Source organism: Labrus mixtus, chromosome 15 (assembly GCF_963584025.1).
Source record: "Labrus mixtus chromosome 15, fLabMix1.1, whole genome shotgun sequence".
Taxonomy (NCBI): Eukaryota; Metazoa; Chordata; class Actinopteri; order Labriformes; family Labridae; genus Labrus; species Labrus mixtus.
In genome coordinates this window covers 16,295,893-16,316,060 of record NC_083626.1, presented here as the reverse complement: position 1 = coordinate 16,316,060, position 20,168 = coordinate 16,295,893, and the positions used below count along the sequence as shown (strand labels likewise).

The 20,168-nt window shown below is 40.5% G+C and overlaps 1 protein-coding gene across 1 annotated transcript; it reads right to left on the bottom strand.

Annotated features, from left to right (window-relative positions):
* Positions 1–815: 815 nt before the first annotated feature.
* On the bottom strand, positions 816–16,244 carry bgnb (biglycan b). The gene is made up of 8 exons (XM_061057577.1): positions 16,006–16,244; positions 8,786–9,049; positions 5,012–5,124; positions 4,174–4,387; positions 3,910–4,020; positions 2,989–3,082; positions 2,312–2,450; positions 816–2,218 (listed from the first exon to the last, which is right to left on the bottom strand). Exons 2-8 carry the CDS (start codon positions 9,033–9,035, stop codon positions 2,021–2,023), a joined length of 1,119 nt encoding a protein of 372 aa, XP_060913560.1. The 5' UTR covers positions 9,036–9,049; positions 16,006–16,244; the 3' UTR covers positions 816–2,020.
* Between the last annotated feature and the right edge of the window lie 3,924 nt (positions 16,245–20,168).

Below are 20,168 nucleotides of genomic sequence, written 5' to 3'. Positions count from 1 at the left end.
AACAACAGAAAAAACTAAGAACATCTGTTAAACATGTTTAATGTTACTCTTTTCATCAATGAAAAAAGTCTGTGTTGAAGTAATTATGTTTGGCAATACCTACATATTAGATTCAATGTGCCACTTGAAATCAACATTAAGATTTCAGGTCATAAGTAAACTTTAAATAAAACATTAGGTTACACTTTAAATTAACGTCACAATATTCACCAATTAACTAGTATAGCATGCTAATCTGCTTAGTCAGTATGAAGTGCTAGTACCTTATTCTACATGACCATAGTCTATAGCTAATAGGCCATCAACTAAGAGTTTGCTCTCAATACCCTCCTAATTACAGCTTATTGATAATACGTTAGGAAGTTGTTGAACATGGATTACTGTATGATCTTAATACCTTCCTAACTTACTATCAATGAGCAGTAATACGGAGGTTTTTGAGGGCAAACTCTTAATGGCCTATTAGACTTTAGACGTATAGCTAGACTATGGTCATATAGAGTATACTAATACAGTTAGTGCTCAATAATGAATAATAAGCCAGCAGCCAGTATGCTCCACAAAGCATGCTTATAAGAAACTAGTTAATGGTTAATATTGTGACCTTGATTTAAAGTGTTACTTGATTTAATGTGTTTGGGCCTTTCCAGGATCTGGTGACTTATTTGTCACATGAAATTAAATGAACATCTCTTTCTTTTAAATAGTCTCAGAAAAGTTCAGAGCATCAGTTTTTATATGTTTTGTATGGAATGAAAAGTAAGGTTCTTGTATTTGTATGACGAAGTGGGGACTCAATTTTATCTACACAAGTGATTTTTGTTCTTTATTTCTCACACAGCAACCAACCTAAGGGCATCAGTTGTTCTCCGGCTTTATGCAGCAGGGTAAAAAAAGTCTTTATTCACATGCAGCAGTAGCTGGTCAGATACAGAGCAGAGACAGGAGAGAATAAGAATATGGCTAAAGTAGATCCACATAGGTTTACTCATTTAAACAGACTAATCCTCCAATAACCCTGAAGCAGATAAAGCATTACAGAAAAACTGTGCAAAACAATGCAACAACACTACTTTAGTATGTAGCACTAAGTAAACACACTGCCTTCATTGTGTCAAAGCGAAGCGGATGTGTGTTTTTCTTTAACTGGGGCAAAGCCCCACTAACTCAGTGTCCCCTCGAGGAATACTGCATTAAAGTATAAAGACAGACCAGTATTATTAAAGGCACATAATAGACTCCTGACACAGACAGGCTGGTGCTTCAGTTACCTCACATCAATAAGAAAAAGTGTTTACCACTTGAGGGGAATTATAAGAATGTACATATTACTATTTTAATCATTCAACTGCCATGGTATATACAAAATGTTTCCAAACTGTAAAAATTGAATAATTGATGCTTTTATGCCATTTTTTATGCCTGTAATGTTGGAAAATGGCCCTGAATCTGTGACTAGTTATTAGTAAATAAAGTAATTAATTCACAGTTTAAGGACCACACAGGCACAATGTGATATATTTCTCAAATTAGCACACACAGAAAGTCATACAGAGCATCTTTTTATGTATATATATATATAAATCTATAATGCATTGCTTTTCTATCTTCTTAAAAGTAATCTGAAAATGTTAATAAAACCGAAGTGACACCTATGAAATAAAGCGCTAGTGTGTAAAAAAAAATGGAATGAAATGCTTCACAAGTTTTCAGGACTCGTTTTTTTTCCATTGGTTTTAGGTTGGGGCAAAACATTCATCTCAAACGGTCTCTTCCGTTTGACCCATTTCTGATGGCAAAACTTTCAAGACCTTCAAATTAAAGAATGCAAAAACTCAGGTGTAGTACTGCAAGAGCTTTGCTTTCCACTCCATTCAAGTTATGTGATTGTATTTTCCACTTCTCTTCATCAGTCCCTCTCAAGCTATCTCCAAAACTCTCTCAGGTTTTTATTTACTATTTAAATGATCTTCTCCGGCCCTTCTCTATCACTCTCTCCATCTCACATTATCCCCTGTCTTTACTTTTTGTAGTTTCCAAACTGAATGGCGAGCCGGTCACTGACGCAGCGGAACGTGGCGGGCTGCACCTCCCAGTAGTTGACAGGGTTTCCAAACAGGCTGATGCCGTTATAGAACGTCCTCTTCATCCCAAATCCTCGAGGGCAGAAGTCATCCACACCCACGTGGTCGATGTTGTTGGAATGGAGGTAAACCACCTAGTGCAGAGTGGCAAAATAAAAGGTAAGTGGAGCATCAAGTGAAATATGAAGTCTAAAATGGCAAAAAAGATGTCTGCATGTTTGGCTCACCTGCAGGTATTTCATATCAGGGAGGCCTTTGGGAACACGAGAGAGACGATTGTTGTCCAGATGCAGCTCTCTCAGCCGGGGGAGGTAAGACAGACTGCCGTTCTCTATGTTCCGAATATGGTTGAAGCCAAGGCCCAACCTGGAAAAAGTGAGAAAAGGGGCGAAACATTAAATAGGCAGAAAATAGACCACGGCACGGTACATTAAGCTTTTTAACTAAACTGCAAATTCCATGATAAATGTGTTTGCTAAAGAGGGTTATTAAGCCAGGTGAAAAGCAGCAATGGCAATACTCCTATGACCATAAATAATCCCCTAGAGGTGTGGAAAGGAGGTAAATGTACACTGGAGTAAAAGAGGAGAACAAAGAAGAGAAAAGAAAAGAGTGTCAAAGTCAACATTTCTGCAATGAAAATGACCTATAAAGAGAAATCAGCTACATTTATTAGATGATATTAGAGACAGTCAGGCATTGAGAAGCTCACACAAGAAGAATAAACAGTTATCCTGCTTATTTTTAGTCCGTGTCAATGTAATTCATCATATTACCCCTGAGGGGCACTGCTGACTTGGGATATATTTTTCAAAAACCACAGGAAAATTGCAATAAAATCTCTCCAGGGTGAGAGTAATTAGTTATGGTTATATGCAGGTGTTATGTGTGCAACATGACGTACCTGTACAGGTTTTTGTAGCGGCTCAGGTCCTCCAGTTCTACAGCCTGGATCTGGTTGTGGTCTAGATGAAGCTCATGGAGACTGTCTGGGAGATCTGAAAGCCAGAAAACCAAATCTCCACTTAGACTTAGGCTCCACTTAAGAGAGATTCTGTAGCTAAGCCATTACTTTGTTGTGTCCTTTATGGTTAAGTTCTTTATTGCCAACACTTTGCTTTGTTAGAGGAGAAAGGAGAAGTTACCCTTTTTTTAAAATGCAAAGGTTGTCTTAAGGTATGATCAATACAAAAAAGAAGAAAATATTGGCCTCACGTTTCATTTCTGTTTACTCACGTTGGTTAAACACAAACCATGATTGCTCGCCCAGTCTGTGATTTTGGAAAACCTTTATTACCTGCAACCGCAAACAGCTCGCTAAATTTTATGCACACACGTCAAGGACTGTGTGTGGATAAACTCCGCTGTCACTCCCAGCTACTTGTTCCTGACAAAGAGTCCACTTTGATGACCTGTAAGCACTTTCACTCTATCAAGTAAATCAAGCTTAGTGCAGCTGTGATTGTTTGCATGTAAGGGTCAAAAAGATGCAGAAATAAAACATCATCATTATGCAAATTTGTAAAATGTAAAAATATACATTTTGTCTGGTTATCAAGCAATCCTATTTATGATTTATTTATCAATTTAAACTGTATACAATTTAAACTTATGAACTGGGTGGGCAGTTTTTTTGAAGTGAGTAAAGCTGTAGGTTTCCCTGTTTTTTTGTTAAAACCTGATTGGCTCCTGGTTTCATTGTCAATGTACAGGCATGTATTGGTATTAATATTTTCTTCTTTATTTACTTCATGTGTCAAGTAAATTAAAAAAAGACAATATGCTGAAATATTCCTTCAAAGATTAAGAGATGACTAATTGTTACCTTTTGGCACTCCTGTCAGTTTGGCCTCCGATATACGCAGATAATTCAGTTTCAGTCCCTTGAAGGCTCCGGGCTCAAAACCGCTGTTCTGGATGGGGTTTGCTCCCATTTCTGCAACATGAAGAGGATATTTATGGCATGAAATAAAAATACAGTCTCTTTAATCTTCAAACTTTCGATGCCAGGGGTATAAGAGAGGCAAAGGCAGTGGTGAGCACCACATTATAAAGCCATAGATTTGATGAAGTCATCAGCATTTCTGACCTATGCAGTTCATGTTGCCAAGTCCTGAAAAGGCCCCAGCTGCCACCTTCTTGATGCGGTTCTCATGGATCCTCATCTCGACCAGAGAGGCGGGCAAGTTCTTGGGGATGGTGGTCAGCAGATTTTTGGAGAAGTAAAGCTTCTGCATGTGCTTCAGCGGAACAAACGTTCTTGGGTGGACTTTGGAAATAAGGTTATTCCTTAAAGACAGACCCTAACAAAAACAGAGAGGCAAAATGAAACATCCACTTGATTTTTTTTTTTTTTATGTGAAAACACAACAAGACAGTTGAAAACCAGAAAAGGAAAACTAAACAAGATGGAAAAGAGATGTCTTTTGCATCCTCTGTCTCTACTGAATGTGTCTGAGTGAATTAAAACAGATCCAGCCAAACAGCACACTGTCTCTTTACCTGTGTTGGCTGAAAAGTGGGGACAGATGTAGAGCTAACATAAACAGCTCTCAATGGAGATGTTGTTGTATAATGTCATGTCTGAGTTTCCTTAGATGCCAGACTTAATATTGCTCTTGGTCAGCGCTCTTGAATGCAGGTCAAGAGTGAGAAAGCCTTTCTGACTAAGTGAGGCGAGGATGTGAGCTTGAATACTCCCTTTTGGCCGCAGGCTCTAACTTAATACAATTAAAGCTCTCAGAGCGTTGGGCGGTGGAGGGTAAAAAAAAAAGAAAGGAAATAAGTCTCCAGAGGAAGCGGGGAGCCGTAATGATATTTCACACTAGTGCAGCCAATACAAGCTGAGCTAACACATCCTTAAGAGGTGCTGATTGATTGCTAAGAGGGACATTATAATAGCGGCTCTCTATAAGTGTGTCTCTTACATATAAGTTAGTGAGGCCTTTGAAGTCATTCTCTTTCAGCTCGGTGATACGGTTGTTCTGTAGGTCCAGGAACTTGGTGTCCAGAGGAATATTCTTCGGCACCTCGGTCAGACCTTAGGACACACACCAATAAAAACACACAAAAAAGGAATCATATTCCATTAAATGCTTCCATGGATGACTGTGAACCAACACCCTTAAAACCAGTATGCTGTCAATGGGCACACTTTCAGGATGACTTCGTCACACTTAGACTTTGGAAAATAAATAGTCAGCGTGTGTATTAAATCCGTCATCGAGCCTAAAAAAATCACCGGCACTCCCACGTGGTCTCAAATGAGCACTTTGGGTCCCCACATTGTAATGAGAGGTGGACGTAGACACAACTGCGGAGGGCACACAGAGACGTCAAAGCGGCATATAACTAGCATTACTGGTTTTGACACTGACTAAGACCTGCACAAAAACTCACATGCACAAATATTCCACTCACACAGATGGGGACACCAGATGTTTTCCATCTGGTTGCTATTAGACAGAAGTCACAAAGGAGGTGCGTTAAACACCACGGGGTAAAATCACACATAAAATAATGAAGGGAGACACAACACTGTCACATACTGTAAGAACAGAGAAATACAAGCTGTGTGTGTTAATGTGTGAGAGGCTAGGTTATTATCTAAAAACCAACCTAAATCAAGGAAACCAGATTGTCAAAAACATCTTTGTTAAGTGAAACAAAATATGTTTACTAAATCAAATTGTGTTGCAAACAAACTACAATTAAATTAAATTATAGAGAAGATTTCTTGTTGTGGTTGTCCATCTTTTGTATTGGATTACATGTTATAAAATTATGTTTTGAGTTTTTGACACAATACTGTTTTCTGGCCTATATTATCAAAAAATCTACGACTAAACTAACAAACCAGCGGGGGCGCCGGTAGCCTAGTGGTTAGTGTGTGAGGCCCATGTACAGAGGCTATAGTTCTCGAGGAGGGTAGCCCGGGTTCAAATCTGATCTGTGGCTCCTTTCCTGCATGTCATTCCCTTCTCTCTCTCTCTCTCTCTCTCTCGGTCTGTCTACTGTCCTATATCTAAATAAAGGCATAAAAAGCCCTAAAATAATCCTTACAAATAAATGAATGAGTGAACTAACTAACCAGCATTATAAACAAACTAAAACTTTACAGATTATTTTTTTTACTTTAAATGAATTAAAACCAAAACTGATGAAAATAATCGAAACTATTATAATCTTGATGAGGTGAGCCTTAAGCTGCCAATGCATTTTTTTGTGGACCATTAATTACTTAATGTAACAGAAACACGTCATAAGAAGTTGTGAGAATTTGAGCGGAACTCTGTTTTGTTCTGCTATGCTTATGAATAAATGAAAGTATAGGCTTATAATAAGTGTGCAACGTTAACAAATCCACCTGCATTGTTCCACTCTCTGGAAAAGTTACCCAGCACACGCACACACAGAGAAACCAGATATCATTAACGACACCACATCACAGAGCCACGTGGACGAGTGTATCTGATGTGGTCGATGGAGCAGACAGGCCACGGTAAGAGAAACCCAAACCTCATCTGGACTGCGACCATGATGCAACCAGACCTGCTGGTAAGAGAGAGAGCAAGAGAGAGAGAGCCAGCTGTCCCACTGGGATCAAGTTTGCCAAAAAACCACATCTGACCCACAGGACTCTACCCAGAGCTGTCTGTCCAGAGTTATGTTTAGATATATGGCTTTGCCTGTACTGAGCCACACCCTCCATGTCACCACACAGGATCAAACCCCCTGTAACATTCTGTCTGTACCACGTCCACAAAGTGCTGAAGAGGAACTTTATAGCCTTATACAAGTATTAAGCCTGACTTTGCCTTCAAAGAGCAGATACAAAGGAATCACATTCATAGATTAAGAAATTCATCCTATCCTAGGTATAATTATTTAAATTAAAGAGCAAACCCTCTAACATCTCTATGATTTCCTATTCTCAGCAATAAAGTTATTACAGCTGCTGTGAGAGCTGCAGGATGTTACCATTGTGAGCACTGATGTGGGAGGAAACATTTACCTGCAGCTTTCCGCATGCATCCTGCCAGCCACAAATTTGTATGCCTGCATCAGACATGAAAAGAAACCTGCTAAACTCTTCCACGAGCACTCTGATTATCTGAATCCCTTAACCCGCTAAAACCCCAAAACCACAGTGCTCCGACCGTATCTGCCACAAATCTTACCGTCTGCACCGCAAACTGAGAAAACTAGCACCCTCTTGTAACCCCAGAACCCCTCAACACATACACCCAACGTAATGCTGGGATGCACGCTGAGAGGAGACAGACGCCACCGCTAAAATACATCTGTTCTAAATAAGCACTTGACATTGTGGAAATTATACGCTTCCACATTTACCCGCTGCAGTAAGACCAGGGACAGTAAATATATAGAGGTTGTAAAATGATGATTCGACAAAACCATTATGTCTAAACACAGACAGCCTCTCAGAGTTGTATAGCCTGTATAATGTGAAGAATTTGTATATCCATAAATACAACCAAATGCCCGTTCTTTTGGTCCTGTAAGAATAGACAGAGGGAGAAAAGCATGCACTTTTATTATCCACTGTCCACACTCTGGAATTGTATCACCTGCTTATATAAAAAAAATCACAAAAAGTATGTCAAAGACAGACTATAAAACATCATGCAAATGAAATTGGAATTAGCATGAAATTGTAACACCTTTTTTCTTACCACTAAATAATCCTTTTAATGCTCACATGACTAATTTAGGTTTGAGTTGATTTTGGCGCCCCCTATGGACAAAGTAGTGACTCTAATCTCTATGCTGATCTTGTCCAGTACTTTTTTAACAGTCAAATGTATCACTTACTGTGAATCTTTGCTGTGGAACAATATAAACGGGCTGTTTCCGGAGAGTGCTGTTAATTACTTTATCTGACACCTAACCCATGGCAGCAGTTTTTAGACTTTAAAGACTACATACAAGTCAATCTTGTTGCTGATTTTGTAGCTCACAAAGTGGCCTCAATATGAATTTTAGTCAGTTTATAAACCATAAACCAAAAAATCCTAAAGAAACTAAAAGAAAATAATATTTCTCATACTCACTTCCTTATCCTAATATTAAAACAGCTGTGCAGATAAAAGAACGCCTGTCCTTTCATCTTAAAATCCCTTCAAATATACTCATTTATACCTCCATCCTGTTTCCCTGTTTGGGGTTTCTATTAAACATCCTGTCCACTTCCAAAAAGTGACATGAAACAGCTCTTTAAAGTCACCAAGGAAATCATTAAGTTTTCGTCTCCTCCCCTTAAATGGTCCCTCTCTTTGTCTGCTATGCTCTTTCTTTCTCACTACCTGTATACCTTCCTCTTCATCTTCTACTGCTTCTCTTTTTCTCTTCCTCTTTCCTTCACCTGTCTCAGTCTTTTCACTTTGCTCAAACCATCTCCCCTCTCCCACCTAGTGCCTACACACAACGTCTGGAACACAAAATCCCTCAAAGGCGTGTCTTTCCCTGTCAAAACACACCGGCATTATCTCTTGAAAGAAATTCCTCTCTCCCCAAAAGGGGGACTTTATATTGAGCCGTGAAATACATGCAAGGTTCGGGTCATGCTCGCTCACTCAACTCATTTGCTTTCCTGTCACAACGTCTTGACAAACACGCACACACATATTAAGAAACAACGACAAAGCATCCCACACTCCTTCACACACACTCCCACTGACCGAGGTCAGAGCATTGGACGACCCGGAGCTGACAGTGGCAGCCGAAGGGGCACATGTGTACGTCAGGGGGGAGGATATCTTCCCCAGCTGAGCCTTCTTCCTCGTCCCTCATCATCGTCATCATCTTGTCACTGTCCATACTGTCCATGGCAAAATCCCAGAAGCCTCTTTGCTCAAAGGGCAGGGCCGAGGAGGTGGGGAGCAGCCGGGCCAAGAGTAGCAACAACGGGAAGCAGCAACATGGCAACATCTTGATTTACGCACCTGAAAACACACAAAAAGTAAAGGTTCAGTTTCACTGGATATGAATACATTTAATCATTTGCAAAAAAATCTCAAACTAATCCAGTCAATTGAAATTTGGTGGATGTAGTAAGTTTGTTTTGCCTATCACATTACGTTATGGAAGCACCCTGCAGCCCTGCAGACCCCTAAATCACTGTGTATCACTTCTTGTTTGGTAATTCAGTTAATTGCTTATTTCTGCAGTAGTTTATTCTACAAAACTAAACTACAATGTGAGCAATGTTAGCTTTATCTAATTTCAAAGAGCTTTACTTTTGAATAGTTTCTAAATGGTGCATTTTCCTCTGGTTGTGGACATCCATAGACTGTAAATATTTCAGAGGGGAAGTAAATTGGAATTGTCCTGATAAGAGCCTGGCTCAGACTTCAGGAGTTTTGAAATCCTACATGATTTTGAAATGGAGTAGCATCACACGCATAAGAAGAATCTTAACAAATAATTCTCCTCCAAAACCTCAATCATGCACACACTACAAGATATGAAAACAGAGGCACATATCATACCTCAGGATTTTGTTAAGATTATCTCGCCCGGCGGAGGAACTCACCACCTCATTTGACGTAAAATAAACGATGAGCCATCAGTCAAAACAACGATCATACCTGCATTCTCTGTAATGACCAGCAGGAGGTCTATATAATTGTCACATTTAGAGTATAATTAATAATAATACAGGGTAGCCTACACTTTTGGTTTGAATACATGTGTTGGATCAGTCACCACCTTGGTCAACTGTTGACCGGGATAGAAACTTTAAAATGCATTTCAATCTCAAATATGGTTTTCAAAACATGTTTTTTCTTCTGTTTTCAAAAAGTCTAAGATGAACAGCTAGAATGCCGACTTCAAAACAGGGATCCACAAGCCAACCTGTGACGTCACGCTGGCTAAATCCAACTTTTTGTATACAATCTATACCAGACATAGAATTACTGTTTTTTTCAGGGCTATGATGCTGTCCTGTTGTGTGTATTTAATGCAAACATGTGATAGACACAGTTCAAAATGAGTAGGGGCTGGTGTGTCAGCGTGTCAGCATGTAGGTCAGGGGAATGTGAACGGGGTCAAACAGCAAACTGTTGATCCTGCATGGACCTCCCAAAGAGTCAGTCTAACCAGGTACATGAGGACTTTAGCTTGGTTTGACGGTCAGTTATAAATGGACATTGGAATATTATGTAATGGTCTGTCAATTCTTAATTACAAAGCGCTACTCTTTACACCACCCGTCCCTCACAGGCAGAGCTGGAGGTTGGGGAGGAGGAGAAATGGACTCATTCCCCCTGGGTAAACTTTCCAAGGAACGACTCTGGGAAGGAAAGTCACCTAAACCACAGGTGACACAGTGTCACTGTCTGCTTCCTGCACACCGCAGGAGTCACTTCCCAGGAGAGTAAGTCTCTCCTCAGTGGCCAATCAGATAGTGTCGAGGACATCGCGTCAGCGGTGGAAAACTTTATTCCTGCAGCTGAGCAGTCAAACAAAGCTACCATTCATTTAGAGGGGAAACTGGCTGTGCAAGTGTGTCTGTGTAAATGAACATGTGCCGGCATGTCATGAAACACAGACTCCATGATGTCATAGCTGCTAATTGAGGTCACCAGACATGCTAGAATGGGCGTGTCTGTTTCCTTTCTTAATCCTTCATGCACTGACCTGACTAACACTTCAACCACTCAAATCAATATCCAACTCCTAGAAAAACAAACTATTACCAGGCTAATTGATCATTCCTGCAGGAAATCGTGACCCTTGACCTGCAGCTAATCCTATGAACTAAAACCCAGTCCTACAGTTGACCCTTGGTGACCAAAAACCCTGATAATCTCTAACCTTGCATTCAATCCTTCTGTGATCCCCAGCTCCGTAATCCTTCAGCAAGAATGTTTAGCGTTCACATTGACTTTCTAGGAACGTTTTAGGACCCTAGAGGAGCAAAATATTGCTTTCATTGGTAGCAATGGAAGCAAATTTGGCTGTCAGCTTTAACATGACCAGTAGATGGATGAAAAGACGTATGTGAAGATTGAATAACAAAAACAGGAGAGAAAAAAAATCAGGGAGAAACTTGCAGTTTACAGAATACAGTGTGTCGGTAAATTCTGAGCATTTCCTAACATTTGTCACTTATTTGCCCCAATCCTATTCTCCTGCATCTGACACCATTCAAACCCTTTGGTGATCTTTGCCATTCCTTGGGATGGGTTCAGGACTATGAATGGCTTAAAGAGAGGCTGCCAAAATAATGTTTCAAGAGCTTTTTATACTGGGGGAAATGCTTCTCATTCCACACTCCATGAAAAATATTCTCCAGGCAGACACTGATCCTATAAATTACAAAAGTAGAGCCAAAACAAAAATACAGAAAAGTCCTAGTAGGTGGGCAAGGAACATACAGTCCAGTATGTGGGGGTATGATCTTATCAAAGACACTTCAACACGTACTGATTATATACGACAGGATGAAAAAAAAGAAGCTTTTTCTCTGTGAATTGTATTTTAAAGTTTAGTTAAAGCTTATACAATCCTCTGCAACTGTAGGGTTCATGAGTTTATTAAGATATATACAAGTACTATTATTATGGGAAATTAAAATCAGTCAAACAATGAGCCTGTACATGATGTGGACCTGGCCTGGAAGCACGGGGGAACTGGCCCCTGCAGTCTGCTCTCTGCAATAAAAATAGCTGGCAAATTATACCATTTTGCAGAGAAGAAAAAACACCACTGGCCTTGGCTCGGCCAGAAGAATGCTGCCAAAAGGACACAGCGAGGGTATATAAAGTCAGCATCACACAATGACACGCAAACACACAAAAGAGCCTGATATACACAGAAGACACCACCAGACTTATTTATACACCGCCAATTTTTCTGCAAATTGTGCTTTGAAACAATATGGGAGGTAAACAAGTGTTTATCGTGAATCTATAAATGTAGCACGCATGCTCTAATCTGTGGAGCCATTTTTCATCGGTCAAGAGGATGATCTGTCGGCCAGTTGCAGAGATGTGGCAGTGGATGAAGATGACGTTAAATAAAAAGGAGACAGGAAGAGAAACAGACTATCATCATCCAGGAAAAAAGGCTGTGTAAGGCTTCTCCAAACAAAATCTGACAATAAGACTAAACTCCATATCCCACAATCAAGCAGCCTCTCCGGCTGTACTGGCCACTTTTAACAGGCCCTCCTGTGTGTTTGTGTGCGTTGATATGAATCCTGCCATGTCCTTCCAGTTAAGCTGTAAGCAGTCACACATTCAGTCTGATACAAAGACCAACAAGGGCTCCAAGCTCCAATTGTTATTTCCTCGGCTCTGTCCCAAATCCAAGAGGGGTTTAATGGATGGACTGCCTGGCAGATAGTCTTGTCACGCTCACTGTGTTTGTCTAAAAGATGCTGTAGATTCAAGTAGAACAAAACTGTAAATGTAAACATTTGAACAGCTTTAACACAAATTAGAAAGCCAACCACTTCTCATCAGCGCCCTGTCTGAGAAATTCTTCTGAAAAGGTAAGAAATCCATGCAACCAGATTGAAAAAAAACTATTCTTTGAAGAAAGGATGTTCATGGGATGTTCAACAATGACACGTGGGTGTATGTTCAGGTGTAGACATATTTTTGGCCATCCCCGTGTTCCTAGTCCTCCCTCAGAATTAGTTTTAAATTTAACAAGATGGAGGCTTCTCTTGTCTCTGCAGTAATGATACTTTTCCTCAATGAAAAACAAATAAGCCAGGAGGAAATTCCCTTCCATGTCAAAGGTGTGTCAGCTTGTGCACACACACAAACATACACACAAACTCATAATATGACTGTGTAAACCCCAAAGGTAGTTAAAGCTGTCATAACAGGCACCGAAAGACAGACACCTTAATGAAAAAGTGAATTCCAGGGGTTTTACTATGAAATCCAAACAGATAAAAAGGGAGACAGAGCAGCAGACATGATATGAGACAACATCAGGGATGGATATATGAACGGATTGATCCCAGCTGAAAATATAATGCTGCAGTGTTCCTGAACGCACCGTCTGGTGAACAATCAACCCAAGAACATTCGTTGTTTGAGTTTCCCACACTCAGTTGTCTGAGATCAGCTTTACATATCCTATAGGCACGATCCATCAAGTGCTGGGTGCTTGTCAGGCCTCACAGCCATTGCAATCACTTTGATGTGAGGAGAGTTCCCACAAGGCCTCTTCTGCCACCGTCAAGCTAAACAAACATATGTTTAAGCTATATCCTCTGCGGGTTGCCAAGAATAATAATTTTCTCAGGAAACAAGCGTTTGGTCTCCCATGACCACACGCTTAAAAGGTGTCACTATTACCTCATGCCAACCACCCATTTCTCTCTTGCAGCTGACTTTTGTCTATACTGAAGAAGTTCTGATATCAGGAGTAAAGTCATCGCATTTTAACTGCAACATACTCTTGTTCTAGACTGGTTTCAGGAAGCATTGAACCATTTGTCATCCCCATACACGTACAGAATCCATTATGGTTCACTTTATCAATCAGGGCATAAAATGCTGGCTCACTTAAACTCTGTCTACGTATGATGAGCAGCTCTGCTCCTGGCCTCTGTTGGCACAGTGTCAGCAGAGTTAAGGTGGGGCACAGAGCTCACCAAGTGTGCCAGCTGGCGCCACAACCCTGGTGTATTGGCTGCCGCCACGTCAACACTCAGATCTCATTAATTTAACATGGCGGCTACAAGAGATCACAGTGCTGACAGAGCACTAAATATTAAAATGATCTACAAATTGTGTGGCACAGAATACATCTTGTTTTTTTATTGAGGGGATGTTTGTTTTGTTTTCCACCAAAAAGGTTTGTTCCCTTTTGTGTTTTTCCCAAGCCCATCATGTTGTTCTGAGCAGGATCCAAACTGTTAAAAACTCTGAGACATAAAAAACCACAACGTTAAACTCACATAAATGTTTGTTTTTGGGAATGCAAGCTGACCCAAATGTACACACATATACAGACACACATACTGTGTAAAAACCAACAGTGTATTTTGTTCTCAAAATCTGAGATCCACCTCCAAATGAATCTGGTCAACTGGACTCCCTCATTTCCTTGTGCCATGTCTCCTTCCCTTCACACTCACAGACTGCCACACACACACACACACACACACACACACACACACACACACACACACACACACACACAAATTCATGTGTTCAAGTTGGTGCTAGGCGTATCCGGTAGGAGCGCTTGGGTGGAGTTAACTGCCCCAGCAGCTGTAATTTGGTGACTGCTGTCCCTAAAAAAAGGAACTATTTGGCAGCTTCTCTGTTGCCGCCAAGCTTGGATGTGGTGGCAAGCTGCTCAAATGCACAGAGACGAGGGCCTGACCATAGAGTGACAGAGAGCAGAGCGATACAGGAAGACAAAAAAGGGCAACATCAGTCAACAACAGTAGGACAGCTGACCTGAGCATCCATGCCTGTGGGCAAAGGAGCCTCGCTGAAAGTAGCCTATGTGGAGATTTAAGTTTTAAGTGGGTTATGGAGACTGGAAACAATGGCAGCATTTTTAAGGAGCAACATGGAACAATCATCACATTTTAGTCAAACCTTAGACAAAGAGATCATATATAACTCAAATTGTAAATGTTGAGGAAAATGTAACCACTGATTTTACATTCAACTGAAAGGAGGAATAGAAAGCTAGAAATAAGACGTTTGAATTTATAACATAATTTGACCTGACACAAAGATTGGTGCTGAGACAGACAGACAGAGAGACAGACAGAGAGAGCAGACAGACAGCAGGTGCAGGGTGGTCAGCCCACAGGTCGGCTAATAGGTACTCAGGCTCTGAATTCAGGAAACAGACAGATTTAGACCGTCATTTTGGCTCCACAGTCAGACACCGTTTTGTTTGTCTTTGTAGGCTACAGTACGCTTGACATGGTTAAATCCACCAGTACGAATGTCTCTTATAGGCTAGTGGTCAACCATTGCAGGACCTGATGTCATAAGCACAGGACTGAATAGGGCCAAAGATGAGTCTTTCCATACAGGACCTCTTGTTTGCATCTTATTATGTGCCAAAATAAAACGAGGGAAAGGTAAGGCTAAGGCATAATCACTTCCTGCAATTTTAATTGCAGCATTCCCTCTCCACATTTTAATCACAGTGAGTAGGCCTACACAGGCGCTGGATTTGAGGGTAGAGCATGCTCATGTGTACCAAACTGGGTGACTTGATTAGCACGTTTCACTATAATTATTCTCCCTAAATCACGATGCAGGAGCCGAATAAATAGAGCCATATGTTACGTTCACGGTCTGAAGGGGAGTTCACAGATTCATGTGTAAAGTGATCGGAAAGAAAAGTTTTACTTCATCATATTATCCACTAATGGCATCTCTTATTGTGAAGTCTTTGGAGACTAGCTGCGCCATCTAGTGGAACTACAGAGTAAGGGCTATTAGAAAAATCACAGCGTCAGAAGCAGAGTGCAACAGGTTGCAGTTAATTGACTTCATGAGATAAGGGAGGCGAATATTGTTGGTTTAATTCAATGAGAGGGTAAATAGTATAAACATGACAGCCTACATTTCGTGGTGCAAACAAACAACGTGACATGTGTTTCTGAAAATACAAAAGTTTTCCACAAATTAGGCTGTAAAAAGTTTGACTACGAAAAATAGCCTATTAAGTGATTAAATAAGTGATAAAGCAGACGAGTTCTAATGTAATGCAAAAGTCCATTGATAGCACAGGAAATCACTAGGTTGTTTTTTTAAGTCTTATATGTCACACAAACGTTTTAATTCATCATATAAACTTTGCATGTGATTTAAAATATTTCGTCGATGTGAAAAGTGAGCCCAGAAGGCGAAATGAAAAATGTCCCCAAAACGTGCAATAAAACAACTCATGTCCCTACCTTGTTGACAGAAAGATGCTAATTCCAAAATCGGACTACTGGATGCTTTCTCCCTCAGTGCGTCAGATTATCCTAAAGATTTGTATTTAAAAAGTTGTCCTATATTTTCATCACATTGAGGGATTATTGCAGTATTTCCCCGTGCTCCTCTGACATCCAGCCGCAGCTCCTCCGCCTGCACACTGTGCCACTGCGATGCGAACCGTGTCAGGGCACCCTGTGTGCTCCTCTCAGTCCAAACCGAGGAAATGATTGGAGGTGGGGGGGGGGGGGGGTTTAAGCCCACAAAAGTTAACAAGCCAGCCTCCTTTCTCCCCTTTGGAGAAGGATGGAGGAGGAGAATGTGGAGGAGGAGGAGGAGGAGGAGGAGGGAAGAGTAAAATGCTGCGGTGCCATTATGGCAGCTGGCACAGTTATACCTGCATAATGCAAATATAAAAGAAAAATGCTACATCATAGAGGCAATAATATGACAACAATGACAAATAAAAACGTTAATATTCAATATGTAATCATTTGCTCATGTGATTGATCAACATCAGGATCAAAATCTACTGTTATTATAAAAATAAAACATATACTAAAATCATGGGGATGTATAAAAAAGGGTAAAGACAGGTGATGGACACTTTGCCCTGTGTGCAAACTTTGTGTCTGAGATCTTTAATTAATTTAGATAATCGTAATTTAAAAACTGTCACAGACGGACTGTATACAGACAGTGAGACAGTTAGCCTACTGTGGCTACTGTTGTGAAAATCTAAAAATCTAAATTGACACAAAAAAAATAGTTTCCATGCAGTCATGGTTGACTTTTACCTTTTACTTGCTGCATCACTAGATTTAAGAGCGGGAGGAGACACCATCTGACACCATTATCACTATCATTATCGTTATCAAAAAAATGATAGAAACCTCTATTGTGTAGATCACTGTTTTATCCCACTGGCGGGCCACCACAGGGGTGATTTAGTTATTGACTGATGCCAGTATTGGTCTCCTATCTAGAAAGTGAAATATTGTATTGATGAAAGAGAACCAATGTCATACCAAGACTAGTAAGCCGTAAAAAATAAAGTGATTTCAGTGACAAAATATTACGGGTCATTGACAATAAACAACAGTAGTATTGATGGAGGATGTGATAAAATAGTGAAAGCTAGCAAAGGGTAAGTTATCAAGTTTTTCCACCAATATTATCAAGCTAGTATCGATGGGGTAGTCAATTTCAGGCTGATTATGGTGGTTAAAAAGTGCAATCGTGCTGCAATAGCCCAAACAATTTCCACTGGAAGTCACAGGCTGCAAATTCCAAAATGATGCAAAGTCAAAAAAGCATGCATAAGTCCAAAACAAATGGAAAAAAAAGGATGCAAATATGAAATGTGCTGCAATAAGAACACTTCTAGTAATGACTTAATTTGCAGCGTTTTTATTTTGTACGTAGTTTCTGGGTTTGTGTGTTTTTGACTTTGCATTGTATTGGTATTTACATCACATTTCATGTTATGCATTTGTTTGATTTTTTCAAGTAAGTGTCAGTGTCTGGTTGTTAAAAAGTGACTTTGGAACATCTTTACTTTTTCTATAAAGACTTCTGAGTCGTAATTCACTTTGGTCTCTTTGAATCAACTTCATAATTGCACAACAACGGTCAACACATTTCCCTCTGATTAGTACTGGGAGAGCACATGGCCATACCACTGAGCTCCACCAAAATCATGCAGAGAAAGTATTTCTAGGACTGTGCTTATAAAACATATGATTTTGTGTCTTCTCACGCTTCTCTATTAAGTTTTGTTCTGGCAGGATGAAGTGTTTTTCTCACTAGCTAACTGATTTCCTCCACACATTGCCAGCACCAAAAGAGAGGCAGCGAATTTGGCGAGCCACGTCATATGGGAACTATCCCGACCTCGTGCAAAGTTGGCCACACGGAGATTTGCAGTTATCACATTATCCATGAGCTCTTTTGTTTCAGTATACAACTAGCATCAAATGAAGATCATTTTCTGTATCATCGATATCATTGCAAAATAAGTTATCCAGTTAAAGGGCTTTGTGCAGCGCCCACATTGGTGTAAAAACCACACAGACCAGATCCATGCCCTGCAGGGGTGTTGGCATGGGATAGAGTTTTGATAAAGGTCTTTACACATAACATTCCTCCTTTCTCTGCTTGCTCGCTCTCTCTCATTTTGTAGTTTTAGTCGTTCTGTTTCTCACTCTTCATTTACCGTCTCCCCGCCTCCCTCTTTCCCTCTCGCTGTGGTTCACTTGATTATGGTGTTGGTCTGTAGCTCGAGGGCTTGGCATCCAAATTAAACTCTTTTTTGTCCTATTCAGCTAACATGTCTCCAGAGATTAGCACACCCACTTTCTAGCTCTTGCGTGGGTGCTGCCTCGCAGGGAGTAATGAGCGGAGGAGAGAGAGGAGAATATTGACCATATTCTCACGGTGGCCATTTTTTTTCTCGTGTAAATTCTGTGATGTTGTATTTATTTTATCTTGGTTTAAAACTGCTACCCGTTAGTTACTGAAATCTTGGTCTAAAAGCTTTAGTTGGCATTCAACCAACTCCTTGCTAAAGGAATTATTTTACAAATAAGTTACTTAAGCTAATTTACATTAGTGCTTGCTACTGTGACTGCTAACTCACTGTTAGCTATTTGTATACATTATCTCTGTTATTAATTGTGACACAAAATTTTATGGTGTAATGTAAGCTAGTGGTTGAATGCTGACGTTAGCTGTTTAACAGTGGGTCATCCAGTTTGTTGCATTAACAATATGTCCCTCTGCTTTCACTATTGATTATTGTTACAGATGATGATCAATTGAGAAGCTGTAACACAATAACAATTTGCCAGCCCCCTATGTTTTCATGATCTGCACAGTTTGAACCCACAGCACAACATGAGCATAGCATTTTAGCTTCCCACTCATGGCTGCCATGTGAATATGCCGAGTTGCAGAGCATATTGTTGATTCTGTGTTTCTAGATTTGGATTTCAGCTCCATAAATATTTACTTCATAGTAATTAATATTGCTGGATATCACACAACTGGGGCTGACGGCCGAGCAGTTAGTTGTTCTTCACACGACTGTAAGCACATTCTTGTTGACCCTAAATAGTTGACCCTTAACACGGGAAACCAATCTCATGATCAAGCAAAGGAACAGTCTTCTCTTGGCCATCCTTGATTTTTTTTATCTGCTTGATTCTGACTTAGGGAAAGGGATTCTTTGGCTGCTTCTCTCTGTGTGTGCACTGTGCTTTTTATTTTATCAGCCAGCAATCCCCCACTCCTCCAATAACAAACACAGGAAGCTGCTGTCGCCGGGTAGAACAGACAGAGCTTGGGAGTAGAAAAGCACTGCTCTGCTGTATGGTCAACAGGCTCTGGCCTCGGCGCGATGGGATGCGAAACATCTGTTGGGCGTGATGTGATGTCGGTTTAACAGTTTAGTCGTGTCACACGCAACGTGACGGACAGAACTGAAGTGGCAAGTCTGTCAAATTTAGAAGTAACCCATGTGATAAGCTTTGCAATGGAGGGAAGCTTTAAGGATAAGATCAAAGCTTCTGTATCCATCTGTGCAAAACTACAAAGATGGAAAACTGCAGAAAGAGAATTGACGCAGTTCCATTTGGGTGCAAAGCTTCGGGTCTGCCTGTACGTGTAAGAACTCTAGTATAAATGGGAATGTGTCGTTTCTTAGACAGTAATGTGCTGTTTGTAAAATGACTGTACAATTATGGAGACTGCACCACATGCACAAGACTGAAAGCAGAAATCTAACGTGTGATTACATGCCCAGGTTGAGAGAGAATGAAAACTATGTGTATTTGTGTGTATTCATATTGAATATTCTGACCATGCATGCACTCTGCTTTCATAATGTTGTTATCTTTGTCATCAGTTTGCCTCTTAATAACCTCGCCTCATTTGCTCTCTTATTAACTCTCCCTCCCTCCCTCCCTCCCTCTCTCTCTTGTAACTCTAGCGTCTGCAGGGGACCTTCTGTTCTTCATTTAGAGCCGCAGGAACACGGCTCTCTGCTGAAAACTTATACCCAGAGCCACACAGCAAGTGCACTTCAAGTAAATTACGACTTCATACCCTGAGACAACTCCACATTTTACCATTTTTAATTATG

What these genes read in the sequence shown, in the direction of transcription:
- bgnb (XM_061057577.1), bottom strand. Translation starts at nt 9,035, where the DNA reads ATGTTGCCATGTTGCTGCTTCCCGTTGTTGCTACTCTTGGCCCGGCTG. An exon ending in AAGGCCTCACTAACTTATAT is followed by an intron (nt 4,388 to 5,011) that starts GTAAGAGACACA and finishes TGTTTTTGTTAG; the next exon opens with GGTCTGTCTTTAAGGAATAA. An exon ending in CTGATATGAAATACCTGCAG is followed by an intron (nt 2,219 to 2,311) that starts GTGAGCCAAACA and finishes ACTCTGCACTAG; the next exon opens with GTGGTTTACCTCCATTCCAA.